Raw genomic sequence first — 17,728 nt, 5'->3', positions numbered from 1 at the left:
ATCATGATAATTTAACATATCTTAAAAGCAAACTTTGTCTTTACCCATATATTTATCCTTTCTGGCCATTTTCATTTTGTGCACTGATACAAATTTCCTACTGGCATCAATCTCCTGTTTGAAAGACCTCCTTTTTCATTTCCTGTACTGTATTTTCTGCTGCTATCAAATGTTTCCAGCTTTACCATATCTGAAAAAGCCTATATTTACAACAAAAGAGACACAATCCATGAAGGAAATAATTGAGAAGCTAGACTTCATTGAAAGTAAAAACTTCTGTTCTGTGAAAGACACTATCAAAAGGGTTAGAAGACAAGCCACAGACGGAAAAAATAGTTGTAAAAGCCACATTAGATAAAAGACTGTTATCCAAAACATACAAAGAACACTTAAAATTCAAGCATAAAAAAAGCAATTCAATTAAAAACAGGGCCAAAGACCTGAACAGACAGACCAAAGAAAATGGACTGATGGTAAATAAGCTTGTGAAAAGAGACTCCACATCCTTTGTCATTATGGAAATGCAAATTAAAACAACAATGAAATACCACTACACACCTATTAGAATGGCCCAAATCTGGAACATTGGCATCAACAAATGCTGACAAAGATGCAGAGTAACAAAAACTTTCTTTCATTGCTGGTGGGAACACGTGGTGGTACGGCCACTTTAACAAACAATCTGATGGTTTTCTTATGAAACTAAATATGCTCTTACCATATAATCCAGCAATCGTGCTCCTCAATATTTACCCAAAGGATTTGAAAACTTACATCCACACACAAACACCTGAATGCACATGAGTGTTTATAGCAGTTTTACTCATAATTACCAAAACGCCACCAAGACACCTTGGGGTACATGAATGGATAAACTGTGGTGCATTCAGACAATGGACTATTATTTAGTGTGAAAAGAAATGAGTGATCAAGCCATGAAAAGACCTGGAGGAACACATTTTTCCCTTTTGGTTGCACCCTCGTCATGTGGAAGTTCCTAGGCCAGGGATCGAACCTGTGCCGCAGCTGCAGCAATGCCAGAGCCTTAACCTGCTTGCAGCACGCGGGAACTTCCTAGAGGAACACTAAATGCATACGACTAAAGGAAAGGAGCCAATCTGAAGAGGCTATGTACTATATGATTCCAACCAACTAAATGACATTCTGGAAAATTATGAAGACAATAAAATGACTGATTGTTCCAAGGGTAAGAGTTGGGAGGAGAGATGAATAGGCAGAGCAGAGAGGATTCTTAGGACAGTGAAAATGCTTTGTATAATTTTATAATGATGGACCTACATCATTATACGTTTGTCCAAAGCCATTGAATGTACAACACCAAGGATGCCAACTATGGACTTTGGGTAACTGCATGTTCCAATGTAGGTTCCCCCTTGCTGTAAAATGTACCATTCTGGTGAGTGACATTGAAAATGGAAGAGACTGTGCCTGTGTCTTTTATGCTGGTTACTTTGAAGATTTTTCTCTTTATTATTAAGAATTTTGATTATGATGTGTTTCGCTGTAGATTTTTTTTTTCATGTTTCCAAGTCCTGGGGGTCATTGAATTTATAGATCTATATGTATAATTTAGATAAAATTTAGAAGTTTTTCAACCATAATTTTTTCAAAAGGTGTTTCTCTCACTCTCTTCCCCCTGAAACTCTAATTACAAATGTATTAAAACATTGCAAAGTATTCTACTGCTCATTATGCTATTCATTTGGGGGCCCTTTTTTCCTCTATGCGTTTCATTTTAGTTTCTATTTCTGTCTTCATATTAATTGATATGATCTTCTGTGTCTAACCTGCTGTTCATCCTGTGCAAAAAGTATTTTGCATCTTAGACATTGTAGTTACTATATCTAGAAGTTCAGTTTGGGTCCTTACATGCTCAATCTCACTCAGTTTTTTAAAATTTGGAATACATTTACAATAACTGTCTTATTGTTCCTTCTACTAACATAATCACCTATATGTCTTAGTGTTCTTTCTGCTAACATAATCGCCTGTATCATTTTTTGGTCTTTTATAGTGGTTGATTACAATCCTCATTATGACTCATATTTCCTGCTTCTTTGTGTGCCTGGTAATTTTTAACTGGATGCCAGACATTTTGAACTTTATCTTATTGGCTACTGGACATTTTATATCCTTAATATTCTTGAGCATTGGTCTGTGATTCAGTCGAGTTAACTGGAAATAGTTTGAGCATTTTGAGGCTTTTTAAAAAGCATTGTTAGGCAAGACCAGGCAGCCTTTTGTCTAGGGCTGACTTTGCCCCAGTACTGAGGCGATGCTTTTTCTGAGAACTCTATGAAGTGCTGAACTAATGAGGAGATTTGACATGAACTATTCCTGTCCCTGTATGAATTCCTAGGATTATTCCTCTGCTCCTTTGGAATGCTTTGTCTCTTGATTCAAATAAGTTACCGTCATGTGCTGATAAGCACTTATCCAAAGATCGAGGGGACCCTTTGCTGACTTTCTAAGCTTTCTCTGCATGCAACTCTTTCCTCTCTAGAACCCTGTGAACTCCAGCTCCCTTTGCCCCCCTCAAATTCCCAGCTTCACCACCTCAACTCATGGCGATATCTGCCCTTCACCAGGGTCTCCCTTTCCCTGAGCTCTGGAAACTCTTGAAGCTGAAAAAAGCATATTGCTTATGTCATTTCTTTCCCATCTCTGTGGGATCTCTATCTTGCATGCTCTGGTAGGCAGTATTTGAAAAACCAGTGTTTCACATATTTTGTCTGGGATTTAGCTGTTTCAGCCAGGAAAGTAAATCCAGTCCTGATTATTCTATTTGGAGCAGAAGTCAAGTGTTTCAGGTTTTGATAAGAGAAACTTGCATGTGTTTTTTGGGGGTTGGGGGATTTTGAGTATAAAGTAGAAATAGAAAATTGAAGAGAGAGAAGGGAAAATTAATGGATTAATTTCCTAAAAGAAGTACAAAGGGGAAATAATGAAAAGCTGAGATGGGGCTCAACTTTGGACAGAGATAAAAAACACTTCTTTTAAAACAGGAAAATAGGAGAGTAATGGCGATGAAGCTGAGAAATTTAGATGCAGAGTTCATTTGGCCAGCTGATATTACTCGAACTCCTATTATGTAACGTGAATGAATCTCAGCTACTTCCTGCAATGCGGGAGAGGCGTTGGAGGAGGTTGGAGGGGGAGTGTGATTCCCAGCATAGCGCCCCCAATTCACTCTCTTTCCAAATCCTCATTCCTGAGCTTTCCACGTTCCTGATGGAAGTGAGGGGGAGCGCCTCATCTCTTGGTGCCTCCACTGAACTTCGCATTTTTCTTTTGGCTGCACCTGCCTTACATGAAAGTTCCTGGGCCAGAAATCAAACCCATGCCACAGCAGTGACCCAAGTCACAGCAGAGACAATGCTGGATACTTTACCCACTGAGCCACAGGGGAACTCCACCACTGAAATTTTCAATTTAGTATCTTATCACACAGTGCTACCTAAGGGATATGAGACAAGTGAAACTATAGTATCAATTAAGAGGAGCATGTGTTCTATGTGGAATAAGCACATCAGATTAGGGAAACATACCGGGTGGGAGGGACTCTACACCATCTTCAATAGCCAGAGAAATGCTGTCATAAAGAATTGCCCTGGAGGTGTTCCCATTGTAGCTCAGCTGTAATGAACCCAACCAGTATCCATGAGGTTGTAGGTTCGATCCCTGGCCCTGCTCAGTGGGTTAAGGATTTGGCATTGCCATGAGCTGTGAGGTAGTTGGAAGATATGGCTCAGATCTGGTGTTGCTGTGGCTGTGGCATAGGCCAGCAGCTGCAGCTCTGATTCCACCCCTAGCCTGGGAACTTCCATATGCTGCAGATGTGGCACTTAAAAAAAAAGAATTGCCTTGAATGTAAACTGGTACAACAACTATGGAAAACAGTATGAAGTTTCCTTAGAAAAGAACTACCATATGATCCAGCAATCCCACTCCTGGGCACATATCCAGACAAAATTATAATTCAAAAAGATACATGCACCCCAATGTTCATAGCAGCACTATTCACAATAGCCAAGACATGGAAACAACCTAAATGTCCATTGACAAAGGAATGAATTAAGAAGATCTTGGCGTTCTGATCGTGGCTCAGAGATTAATGAACCTGACTATCATCCATGATGATGCAGGTTCAATCCCTGGCCTTCTTCAGCGGGTTAAGGATCTGGAATTGCCATGAGCTGTGGTGTAGGTCACAGACGCGGCTTGGATCTAGCATTGCTGTAGCTGTGGTGTAGGCCAGTGGCTGTAGCTCAGATTCAACCCTTAGCCTGGGAACCTCCATATGCCGCAGGTGCAGCCCTAGAAAGACAAAAGACAAAAGACCAAAAAAAAAAAAGATGTGGTACATATATAAAATGGAACACTACTCAACCATAAAAAGAAAATAATGCCCATTTGCAGCAACATGGATGCAACTAGAGATTATCATACTAAGTGAAGTAAGTTAGAGAAAGACAAATGCCATATTATATAGCTTTTGTGTGGAATATAAAATATGGCACAAATGAACCTATCTACAAAACAGACACAGACTCAGACAGAGAGAACAGATTTGTGGTTGCCAAAGAGGAATGGGGAGACAGTGGGATGGACTGGGAGTTTGGGGTTAGTAGATGCAGACTATTACATTTATAATGGATAAACAATGAGGTCCCACTCTATAGCACAGGGGACTATAGCCAGTCTCTTGGGATAGACCATGATGGAAGAAAGAGGGTGTATATGTACGTACGACTGGGTCACTTTGCTGTACAGTAGAAATTGGCACAACATTGTAAATCAATGAAAGAAAGGAAGAAAGAAAAGAAGGAAAGAGAGGAAGGAAGAAAGAAGAAAGAGTTCCCATTGTGGTGCTGGAAATGAATCCAACTGGTATCTGTGAGGATGCGGGTTCAATCCCTGGCCTCACTTAGTGGGTCAGGGATCTGGCGTTTCCGTGAGCTGTGGTGTAGGGCGCAGATGTGGCTTGGATCCTGCATGGCTGTGGCTGTGGTGCAGGCCGGCAGCTGCAGCTCCGATTGGATCCCTAGCCTGGGAACTTCCATCTGCCTCGGGTGCAGTGCTAAAAGGGCAAAAAAGAAAAAAAGAAAGGAAGGAAAGAAGAAAAGAAAAGAAAAAGAGAAGAGAAGAAATTTCCCTTATGACCCAAAGGAATTATCCAGAAACTAGATATGGGGTAGAGGGGTGGTAAGAAGAAAGGCTGTTCCATTAGAGGGAAAGAATGTGAAGGCCTGGAGGGAGGAGAGCTATTGGAACTGTAGGGAGATTGAGAAGACTTGCGGAAAATGAGGCCAAGGGAATGCTAAAGGAATTTTAAGTAGAAGAGTGTTTAGAAATCATTCTGATAGCAGTGTAGAGCACATGAGGGAGGGAAATGAGACCGTTAAAGTATTCATTGTGAGAGGAAATAGCATCCTGAGATAGACTGAGAACATGGGAATGGAGAGAAGTGGACATAGCCTGGAAAATAAGATGGTAGAAGCATCAGACTTTATAACTAATTAAATATGGCACTACTAAGGGAAACATCCAGACGTTTGTCTTGGATCACTGGGTTGATGGTCCTACTTTCATTGAAACAAGTATTACTAGTTAGATATCATAAAACCCTTTATAAAGTAAGAGAAAGCAGGGAAAGCTGGAATGGCTTAAATTTGCTTGCATACATTAAACTAAACATACTGTCTACTTGTGCCAAGCACAATCACAGGCACAGTTTAAGAAGCTATGAAAGAATAAATGAGAGAAACGGGGCAGGGGTGGTGGAAGAAATTGATACCTTGAAATCCCTAAGGCCCAGACAAAGTTAAATAATATGAGTTAGTAATGGAAACAAGCAGTGACTATAATATTCCTTCAGCAGCCCTGGGCCGCATGAGGGCATGATCAGAGCAGAAGCAGATGGTGGGCTGAACTCACATTGCAGAATATGGGGCAGAGCAGATCAATGTACAGTAAAGTACAAAATGGGAGGCAATATCTGGGACTCATACCAACATCTCTAAAATGCCTTCCCACAAGCACAGATGCACAGGGAAGCCAGAAAAGTCAGAAAGGGGCCAATGAGAGGAGGAAGTGAAAGGCTGGCAGCCAAAGGACTGAGAAACAAAGAAGAGTTCAATGGATAGGAGATGTCAGCATGCAAGGGAAGAGCAGTCGGGAGAGGCCAAGTAAGAAGTGGGTCCAGATGTGATTTCAACTCATTGAAGGTAGCAAATCCTTGTGAGACAAAACTTGAAAGTATCATGAATATGAACGATGACATTCCAGACCACAGGGTTCCAAGGAGGTCTTTGAGCAAGGTAAAAGTCAGGCTGAACGTTAGTCAACTATGGAGAAATGATGGGGAGAGAGCAGAAAAGTGAAACTGCAAAGAGCTCCCGATCATGCGGAAGAAGAGAGAGATCCGGGTAGGGATGGGATGAGTGCTTCTCCTCCTTTGATTCCAGAACTGTTGCCTTCATTAGAAGGCAACTGGTATTATCAAGAGCAAATAGGTTTTGGTGGCGGTCCTGAGAGGGGACAATCATTCCAGGGAGGAATTCATTTTTTAAATAAATAATATGTTACAAAAATAGAAGAGGCCTCGATGACAATTTCTTAAATTCCACAGTAGGAAAGCAAGTGTACCCTGAGGTGGTGGGAACTGCATGGTACAGCAAGGAGAGTCCTGGGAGGGACACAGGGGAGGGGTTTCCCCTGGTTGGCCATTTTTTTTTAAAGATGCACAATTGAGGCTCTTCTGAGTTACTGAGCACTTTTCAAAACTTGCGAGTCATGTTACGCTTATTCATTGTCATCTTGGGGTTCCATCACTGTAGCTGAGCATCTTTAGGATGAAGACTTTGAAGAGGTCATCCTTTTGAAAGTACTTTAAATATTTATTGAGAATTGTTAGGCAGAAAATAAAACAATCATGAAAGATCATTCCATGACAATCTAGGTCTGGACGCGGAGAGGGTTCTCTGATCAAACAAATGAAAATTCCTATTAAGTAAATACCATACATTAATATCAGGAAGTGACAACGTTAAGAGGTGGGAAGATAGGAGATTTACACAAAAGGTTTCACTCACACCCTGCTTTGTGGTTTCTGCTCTGCTGCTGCCACCACACCTATGAGTTTCGCTTATTAAAATAATAAAGAGGTAGAATGACTTAAATCTGCTGACCAGCGCATACAGCTAAACACAGTTCCTCAAAGGCTAAACCTGACAGACAAGATCAGTATTCAATCTGGAGAATGTCTGATGACATTGCTTAATATTTTTTTCCAAACTGCTCTACATGTATATGCTGCTGTGTGTAGATGTGTTTATCTCAGCTGATCTTTGAGAAAATTAACCTCATCTCTTTTATTTCACTTATATAAGGTTGACATTAAAACCAACTATAAAATGGGGATAAATTGAAGCAAGGAATCCAAACCATACATAGAATCCCCCCCCAAAAAAAAGTCCTTTCAAGTGTTTAAAAAACAACATCGAGTCATAAGTTTCAGGCAGGTGAAATCAAGTAAAGTTTTAGTCGAAAATATAACCTATGTAGCACTGTGTGTACACAACAGCCTGATGTGTGTAAAAATTAGTACAACACTAGTCACATCAGCTATCATTAAATGATCGCGCTTACTAGGAGTTCACTCTTTTCACGTTTTATCATGTAATTTGGACATCCTCTCGGAATAGATTTCCTCAGCCCCATTTCGCAGATGAGCACACCACGGGCACGCAAAGCATCTGGTTACCTGCCAGGGCATCCACTGCCAGTGGGTGATGGAGCTGACCCATCTGACTCAAACACAGGACACTGTCCTACTGGTGTTTTTAAAATCCTACAAGAGTGCCATTTAAAGCTGACCCACTCCACTTTCTAGGTGTGACTGATGACCTTGATTTTACCTTCTGCACAGCAGCTCCAAGACCTGTGTCACCGTTAAACTGAGAAAAGTGAGATAGGGGAGCTATGAGAATTAGTGAGAGGACACTGGGAAGAGAACAGGTGCAAATGAAGGGCAGGGGTGGAAGGAACACGAGCAGGGCGTTGGGGCTGGCCTTCAAGACCCTCCAGGAGCGCTGGGCGCTGGCCGGGTAAGGGAACCAGGAGAGCAGAGCAAAGGCGGGCCAGGTAGCCGCCACACCTGCACACGTGACCCAGGCGGGCGCCAGGGCGGAGGCGCGCTCACCTGGGCCCATGTGATGGGGCGGGGCCCCGCCGGGCCCAGGGCAACGGAGCCACGCCCCCCCACCCGGCGCGGGCGCTCCCGGACCCCGCGGACCCGACAGGCGACGGCGGCTTCGCGAGCCCGGGAGGCGAAGGCGGGCGGAGGGAGGCGGCGGCGGTGCGCGGAGACGCAGCAGCGGCAGCGGCAGCATGTCGGCCGGCGGAGCGGCGGTCCCGCCGCCCCCAAATCCCGCCGTGTCCTTCCCTGCTCCGCGGGTCACCCTGCCCGCCGGCCCCGATATCCTGCGGACATACTCCGGCGCCTTCGTCTGCCTGGAGATTGTAAGTGGGGCAGCGAGGGTCGCGCCCCGATTGGCAGGGACTGGCAGCGCCATCCTGGCCCCCAGGATGTCTCCCTCTGCGCCGTCCCCAGCTCTTGTCCCTCCCGGGGTCCTCTCTGTGTCCAGCACGGCCCGCACCTGGGCGGCGACGCTGCCCCCCGGGCCCTCTCGCCTGGCACCTGTTACACTGGCACCTCCTCCGCTGCTGGCGACGGAAATGGTCCTGGGAGAGCGAGCCGGCGGCCCCGCGGGGCTGAGGATTGGGGACTTTGAGAGGACAGGACCATTTGGGCTTGGGGATGCCGTCAGAGACCCCCCACCTCCACCCCGGTGGCTTGGCCTGGGGCCCGCGCTGGACTGGAGCCGGAGGCGGCGCTCTCGGCCTCGCCTGTTGCTACCTGCCATTTTGTTGGGTGGTGCAAGGTGTAGCTGAGGACTGGGTGACCAGGAGGCCGCCAGGATGTGGAAAGCGGGGGCGGGAGGTACCAGGAAGAGGAGGGGGAGGGCTAAAGATCTAGAGTTTTTTTTCCCCTTTGCCATTATGAGTGCCCTTTGGATTGGGGAGAGGAGCAAGGCTCAGAAGGCAGGGAGGGGAAAAGGTGAAGCTCGTATGGTGCCCTTGGCAGTTTCTAATCAAGTGGGCGTGAGAATGGTAGGGGAGAGGAACAGAAGTGGCTGTCAAGTTCTTCGCTGCACTGCCTCTGCGCCTTCTCCCTTCCTAGTCTACCTTTGCAACCCCAGACCTTCTCAGCGCACTTTGTTGGGCCTAGGTGACAGTCGGGGCACCCGGCCTCTCTTGTAACCTTCTTGGGCTACAGAAAAACTTTTTAAAAGGAATTTCATGGAGTTGGAAGGTTTTGAAGCTCTCTGGGGAAAATGTGCAAATATAAATTGGGCAACCTGGGTTGCATCATGCCCAGAGAATGGCAAATACAGAGTGAAACGTTCTCGAGTCAGGGCCTTTCCTGCGGGCTGATTTTGTTTGCTTGGTTTGGGTTTTTTTTCTGGCCGTCCCCCTCACCCCCTCCTTTGAGTTTGCATAACCTGGATTTGGGTCGCTTCAGTTTCACTTTTGTGCTAGTGGGGCTGGAATGCCTTGTGAGCATTGGTTTTCCGCCCTATTATGCTAAGGCACCCTAAGTTAAGTTTAGCTCTGATTTGAATCTGAAAAAGGAGACAAGTGAGTTACGGGCTGTGACATCAGTAATCGGATCATGACTGTGAGGTTAGAAGAGGCTGGTTTGAGTCTGAGCCCAGATCAGAAGCACCTGAATGCTTGGGATGAGGTGCAGGCATCGAGGTGGGAAGAGGGGGGCGGAAGGTGGCTTTAAGCAGCCTGCCCTGCTATGCAGAGTGACACATGTTTAGAGCAGAAAGGGCTGGGGAGAAAGATTTTATAGATTCTGGGCTACTTTAGTTTGGTGTTCCCCAAATTCTTGTTGTTTGCATCCCTCTGTCAGAAGTTATTGCCGTATCCACCTGTTCTAGAATTTACAGATTGTGCATTTAAGTGCATTCTCTTTCTGAATTTCAGTACCTTACCTTAGCCTCATCCTAAGCAGTCTCCTAAGCATGAATTCTCAAATTTAATATGCTGGTTATATTTTTCCGATATTTATTCAAATAGATACTTATGTGTTCACATATGTATATATGTATATAAAGATATGTGATGTACATATATGAATAATATACAAAGAAGGCTTATTCATGTGCCATCAAATCAAATACCATCTCAAGAACCAATGTGGTCATGTGACCCTTTTGGAAGTTCTGCCTGATTCTGAGGGCAAAACATAGAAGGTGATTTTTCTGTTTCCTCCTTCCCACTCCCATATCTCTTTGTTTATCCAGCTCAATGGTTAGTTCTCAACTCTTGCTCTACTTACATCTGTGGGCAGCTTTTTAAAGTATTGTGGCTAGCCCAGACTAATTAAATCAGAATCTCTGGGGGAACACCCTGCATCCCTTAGGTTTTTAAGAAAGCTCCCCAGAGTTCCTAAAGTATAGTCATGACGGGAAACCACCAAGGAAGGTCTTTTCAGGGCTCCGTGGACAAGACTGCTCTCTCTTGCCAATGAATCCTCACTCTCTGCTAGAACTTCTGTCACTCCCCATTCTAGGGGAAATCCCAGACTCACAGAGTCCCTTCCTCTTGTCTCTTCATTTTCTCTGGCGTCTTAGTCCTAAAGCACGACTAGGGCCCTTATCTAGATAGACTAGCATCATTTTCAAAAGGCATTTCCGTTTACTTTTTCGCTTTTTATGGCCAAACATCTGGATAGGCCTTCATGACTTCTTTTTACGTGACTATCTACCTCTCTCTTCCCCTACCCATCCCCCCAAAAATAAAAGGACCAAACTATTCCAATGGAACGAGTGACCTTAGAGAAACAAGAGACCACACTGGAGCCAAACTGTAGCTCCTCCTTGGCCCTCATCCTTCTGTACCACTTAGTGTTATTGGATTATATGCTTTATGAGAGCAGAGATGGAGGTCACCTTGGTACCCCCCTCTCTACTTCGAATATCAACACTGAGCAGATGCACAGATTTGAGCCAGGTAGACAATTCTGAAGCATCTTTGGTCCCTGCTTTCTTAATCTCTCTCTAAATGTTCTGATCCCTTTAAATATTCAGTCTCCTATGGCTCCTCTTCAAAATTTCTCAGCCTGTAAATTTAATGTGAGAATTCACCAGAAGCAGTTCTAAAACTCTAGGTGATCTCGTTTCTGGGAACCCCTTATATTAGCCTCTGCCAGTGTTTTTGAATATGCCCAAACTCCTTAATTTTGACTTGCTTTCAAATCGACTTTTCTTTGTGATTTCTTTGTCCCATTGCTGTCTAAAACCAAAGACAGGAAAACTGCATCTGACAAAGATGGGCTGGGCCATCAATAGTTGACTAATAAAAACCACAATCTTAGAGTTCATTTCTCACACTAATTAGTAGTTTTGTTCAAATAATGTAATCTCTGTTCCCCTTATTGCACCACACTTAGAATCTCTCAAGTGTAAGGCATTTGTTGGAGAGTGAGTTCAAAAGACACAAACAGTGCCAGCCTCAAAGTACCAGGTAAAGCAGTTTAGAGCACTGGCTTCACTGGTGGAGGATGTTGCAACTTCATGTGCATGGTGTGGCCTCTTGAGATCAGCGTGTTCCACTCCTATATACCTAAGTTGCCAGCCCGTTGGTTTTTGTACTCAGCTATATTTATGAAGGTGTGCTTGCCTCAAAGAGTTTAATACTAAGTTAGGTCTGCAAAGTGAAGCCTTCTAGTTTAGGATGGAAAACATTACCTTCAAAAGTTATCACCTTCAGGGAGTTCCCTTTGTGGCTCAGCAGTAACAAACCTGACTATACCCATGAAGATGTGGGTTCCATCCCTGGCCTCGGTCAGTGGGTTAAGGATCTGGCATTGCCATGGTGTAGGTCGCAGTCGCAGCTTGGATCTGGTGTTGCTGTGGCTGTGGTGCAGGTGGGCAGCTGCAGCTCCAATTCCACCCCTAGCCTGGGAACTTCCACATGCCACAGGTGCGGCCCTAAAAAGTCAAAACAATTTTTTAAAGTTATCACTTTTGGAATCTATCAATATCTCTCCTGCATTAATATCTTCTAAATGTTCATCAGATATTTATTGAATAGATTTTGGGCACAAGACACTCTTCTGAGAACAAAGATGTTTAGACCCTGCCTCACCGGAAAGGGCTTATAACCTAGTTGAGAGAATATGCTCAAAATTTAGTACCGTTCAGGGAAGAAAGACACAACAGTGAAAAGTGCACTACAGCTGAAGATCTTCCAGGCAGGTCTGTCCACAAGAAAATGACATTGGAGCATCTGTACTATTGGGCTGAACAAGCTATTTCTGATTCTTGTCCTCAATGAGCTTGGCTTGTATAATGCACAAGAAGAACGAAAATAACATTATTGGATGTGGAAAAGAATAGAAATCATTATGAAATTCAGAGCATTTCACTGTGTCAGAGTTTAGGAAACCACCTACATTTCCCAAGAGATATGTTTCTCTTTGCAGAAGATAGTCCAGGACTCAGGTACAGGCTTCTCACTGCAGTGTTTTGCATGCCACAATAATTTTCATTTATTCAGCAACTAATTAAAAACCTGCCATGCATCAAGCCTTGTTTTATGCCATGGAAATAGGATAATTAACATAGCTCCTGCCCTTAAAAGAAATTCCTATACAGTGAAGTATAAAGCAAAGAAAGAATCATAGTGCTGTATTGGAAGTGATAAAATTGGTTTATGAAGAACGACTGTTGCAAAACAGAGTGGAGTACATCTGGCCGCTGGGGAGGCCAGGACAAGCAGCTTTAAATGGGAGGGTGACATTTGAGTCGAGCCTGAAATGATGAGTAGAGGCTCAATAGACAGGAAAGGCGAGGAAGAGATTTCCAGGTAGACACAAGGGCGTGTACAAGACCCAGATTCAAGAAGGACCATGCCACGAAGGTTCTGGCAATGGTTAGGGGGTTTTTTTGGTTGTTTTTTTTTTTTGTTTTGTGTTTTAACATGCTTCATGGGAAGGTGGCAAATGAAGGAGAAAGAGGAGGTAGGTTCAAGATGTGGTTTGCTGAGACATAAGAGGCCAATGCATAGCATTTATTCTGTCTGTGATAGGGAGGCCCTAGAGGACACAGATCAACCTGACCAGACTTGTGCTGTCGAAGTCTTCGCGCTTAAAGTTTGGTAATAAAGCAGAGAGACTGAAGGAAGAGAGATGAGCCAAGGAGCTCACTGCAGTGGTTTGGATGAGGGGCCATGAGAACCGGAAGTAGGACAAAGGGAAGAAGCAGAGAAGAAGAGACACGGATTTGATATTGAGAAGGTCAGCCGAGTAGGTAACGTTTGGCATGGCCTGAAATGATCCTAAACCACACTTAAAATATAAGATGTAACGCAGGAATTATGCCAGAAAAACAAAATGTTAATGAAAGGATGATGGGGAGGGAGCGGCTGGGGAGCCGGCATGTGCAGTCATGCAGATAAATCTATGGCAAGGATTTCAGGTTGTTTTCAACCCACAGCTTTGACTGTAGATGCACTGACACATAAATGTTGGCAGTATAGAGTTTTCTTTTCTCGCCCAGGAAATAGATTTTGGTTGCTAAGGGATATTGTGCAAGTGCAGGGTTGAAGACGAGGCTATCTGTGGGTATGTTTTCCTCCCAGAAGGGGTTTCAACTCTAAGATTTTCCCTTTGCCTCTGGGTTTAAAATCTCCATCCAGGTGAAAAGAGCCTTTCAGACTTCCTAAGAGAGGAGTTCCCGTCGTGGCTCAGTGGTTAACGAATCCAACTAGGAACCCTGAGGTTGCAAGTTTGATCCCTGGCCTCCCTCAGCAGGGTAAGGATCTGGTGTGGCCTTGACCTGTGGTGTAGGTCCCAGATGAGGCCTGGATCCCGCGTTGCTGTGGCTGTGGCGCAGGCCAGCGGCTACAGCTCTGATTAGACCCCCAGCCTGGGAACCTCCATATGCTGCGGGTGTGGCCCTAGAAAAGACAAAAACAACAACAACAAAAACACTTCTAAGAGAAAAAAAGTGCCCCTGCCAAAGATTATTTTCAGCAATTGTTTACCCTGACTGGCAGTCCTGCAAGAAATATGAGAAATGAAATATGGAAAACTTTAAACCAAGTTGCTGAAAGCCTAGACCTTGAGGTCCAGAGGAAAAGGTTAAGGAGAGGAGATTGGGCTTGCAGAGGCTGATGGAAATGTTATATCTGGTGGTGGGGGCCATGGGCATGGAATATCTGCGTTGATAGAGCTGAGAAGGAAAGACTGTAATGAATGACAGGGGACAGGAACCAGGTTGGCACACCCGATGCCATGCATGTGCAGTGCTCAACAAACGCTGTGTGATTGTCCTGTAGGGCAAGCTGAGCAGCATGTGAAAATATTCTAGAGAAACTGACTGGAGGAGGGAAGGACAGCTTTGGCATATGCCCTCTTAAGTTGTTTTTTTTTTGGCCAGTTTGTAAAATGTCATGATTCATCTCTGGGAGTTTCTAGTTGTTTTTGTTTGTTTGTTTTTAGTTTTTTGCTTGTTTGGTTTTTCAGGGCTGCACTTGCAGCGTGTGGAAGTTCCCAGGCTAGGGGTCTAATGGGAGCTGCAGCTGCAGGCCTACACCCCAGCAATGTGGGATCTGAGCCGAATCTGTGACCTACACCACAGCTCCTGGCAACGCCGGATCCTTAACCCACTGAGCGGGGCCAGGGATTGAACCTGCGTCCTCATGGATCCTCTTCAGGTTCATTACCGTTGAGTCACAGCAGGAACCAGGAGTTTATTATAGTTTGACCTGAATTCCCTGTGTCCTATTTTATATGAAAAGAGCCATGCCCTTTCATAGTCCCATGGATGACATTCCTGACTTTTGTGTAATAGCTTTCAGAAGGAGGGAGGTAAGAAGAAAGAGAAGAGTCAGTAGCTTGTACAGTCCTCGCTGATGCGCAAGCATTGGCACGCATGAACATTTAAAATTAGGTGATAACTAGTTACCTACAAACATGAAAAGAGGATTTTTAAAAATCAGGGGGGAATTATAAATCAGAATTTAAAAGGGGGCCAGAATGTATTTCTCCCCTGTAATATGTGCTTTCTGTTTTAGGGATTAGCGTTGACGGTTTAAGAAACTGAAATGTAAATTTAGGTCAGACGGGCAAGGAAGAAGTGTAATTCTTTATAGTATCCTCAGACATATTTTTAAACATTTCAGATCTAAATCTAAACAGCAAAACTTCATTTGCATTAGTATATTTTGTACCACCCGCCTTTTCTATATATGTCATTTTCCATTGCTTCTCAGAATTTGTCTTGTTTTCCTTTCTCTGATTAAAAACAAGACAAACAAACCAAAAACCACCTTGACAACATATGCCTCTACTTCAGAACCATACCGGGGCTGGTCCAGGACCGGTTTGGAGGGAAGTCAGCCTGGTGAGAAGGCAGATGGAGATCGATGGAGGAGAGCCAGAGGGGGTGAGGCAAGGCTCAAGACAAGCCCTACCCTTGTCTCTAGTGCCAGTGACAATTGCAGTAGACTAGGTAAACTGAACAAAATTGGGGGCCTGGTTGAAGAAGAATTGAAAAGAAGAAGGTTGAAAAAAAGTGTTATGAGCCAGATTCCCAAAAGGTGCCAGCTTCCCCATAACTTTCCACCCTAGCCTCCTAAGATCTTCTACTAGGTGGTGGGCATTGCCAATAATAACTTGAAAATTGAGAAGTACATGTTCTTGCTTCACGAGTCTTCATGCCTATTTTTTTTCTTTGGCCACACCCACAGCATGTGGAAGTTCCAGGGCCAGGGGTTGAACACCTGCTGCACCACAAGGCAGCTTCCTTCATGCCTATTTTTACACACTCACCATGTACCAAAGAATGAGCCAGGCTCCAAACAGCACTGTGCTCCTAGCAGCTAGACCTGTACTTCTAGAACCATACATCATATCCATTCATTTCTAAGAGAATGCAGTTGAGCATCTTCTGTACAAAACATTGGCCTGGGTTCTGAGCATACAGAGGCATTTAAGGCAGTGTTGCCAACTCTGACCCCACAATACAGTGGGCCAAACAGGCATGTGAACCCATGATTTTAAACCAGTCCTTGTAAGCGCTGCAGTGGATACATGCACCGGAAACCAGTGGATACATGCACCAAGAGGCGGCATCCAGCCAAGGAGGTCTTTATGGAAGACGTGGTTACCAGAGTGTAGTTATCCAGCTAAGATTCTGAGGCAGTGTGCAAGGCAGAAGCGTGAAACAGTGTAATGGACTCTGTGTGTAGGGAGCAAAAGGATGAAGGCTGGAGGTCAGAGCTACCTCGCAGGGAGCGGGTGAGCGTGGAGAGGCAGGCAGCTCTTGTCACCAGGGCTGTCACCACGGGATTGTGGTCGGATGGCGAATGAATTTACACTTTCGTGGGCTGCCTTGTAAACTTGTCTATCCGTTGTTATATCTGTTGACCAAATTCCCTTCCCGCTTAAAAACATTCTTTGGAATACAAGTTGCGCAGACAGTGGAGTTGTAGGTAAGATGTTGACTAGAAGATAAATAGTCTGAACACGTTAAACATCCTTTAACCACATTGTTTCATTTGCAGTTAGTCGGCAGCCATTGAAACAGGAGGGGTTATCAAAAAGACAAGGTCTTCTGAACTTTTAGAGGCCACATTCCCCTTTGTGAGCCTGATGGATATTGTGGAACCATGTCCTCAAAAAAATGTATATGCATTTATCCATTTTGATATGATTTTGGGGAATCAGCACTGCCCCTGCCCCCAAACCAATCCATAGCAAAAGAATGGAAACCCTTCTCTAGAATGAACACTAAACTTTGATGGGGACAAAATGGCATAATGTAAGTGCATAAGGTCTGGAAGCCAAATCCCAGGTCTAACGTGTATTAACTATATAACATAGAGCACGTTACTCGTGGTTCTCTGCCTTAATTAGCTTATCTGTACAATGAGAATGATAATAGTAATTATTTCTCAGTGTCTGTGAAGAATCAAGTGGGGCAAATGAAACCCTCAGAAAAGTGCTTGGAACACAAGGGCTCGATCAGTGCTGGCTCATATTTCTGTTATCCTCATCAGCTTCCAGGTTGGGAAACATTTTTTTGTCCTCTAGGCTTGCTCGTTTGTTCGTTCTCATGGGTACAAAAGGATGGAATGTCCACTACGTAAATAGTAGGAGAATTGGAAAGAGAAGGTTATGTGTCATATATACAGAAAGTTCTAAATAATGAAATATGTCTCCTTAGGAGCCGTCTCGCCAGGCCTTTATACCTTCGGCTTGACTTTCCTTTCCCTGTTCTCATTCCACACATTGACTGAAAATAGGTCGGAGTAGGAATCGGCCTGCTTACATAGTGAATAACAAGCGTTTACTACGATGAAGGTGTCAAATGAGTTTGAAAATTATTAACTAAGACGTCGGAGGACACGTTTAAAAGCACGCTCTTGGGAAATAAGTGATATTTGAAAAGAAAAAAGGTATTTGCAGAAGGAATCCTTTGGGGATATGCAAAGACCATCCAAGTAGGAGACAAGTTGAGCAGCCTGTAATCCACGTGGCTGGAATTGCCACATGCTCAAGGCTATGCTTTCCCATGGGGTTACGTATTTTCGCCAGTCCACAGTTTCTAGTGAAAACACGTTTAAG

At 44.2% G+C, this 17,728-nt stretch overlaps 1 protein-coding gene across 4 annotated transcripts in view; it reads left to right on the top strand.

The window, feature by feature from the left end:
- Positions 1 to 17,728, top strand: part of MAL2 (mal, T cell differentiation protein 2) — a 76,769-nt gene that overhangs the window by 44,406 nt on the left and 14,635 nt on the right. The window contains 1 exon segment of one of the 4 annotated variants that reach the window (NM_001161639.1): positions 8,289 to 8,544. The exons of 2 other annotated variants lie outside the window; for them this stretch is intronic. In NM_001161639.1, the coding sequence (NP_001155111.1) occupies positions 8,413 to 8,544 (132 nt within the window). In that variant the 5' untranslated portion in view covers positions 8,289 to 8,412. 4 annotated transcript variants of the gene reach the window in all.

The sequence above is a fragment of the Sus scrofa genome, chromosome 4, assembly GCF_054392235.1.
Source record: "Sus scrofa isolate SSC_HxYL_T2T_F1_AM1 chromosome 4, Sscrofa_HxYL_maternal_Yorkshire_Landrace_v2.0, whole genome shotgun sequence".
NCBI classification, from domain to species: Eukaryota; Metazoa; Chordata; class Mammalia; order Artiodactyla; family Suidae; genus Sus; species Sus scrofa.
The sequence above is the reverse complement of the archived record's forward strand: the minus strand, read 5'-3'. Positions and strand labels throughout refer to the sequence as shown.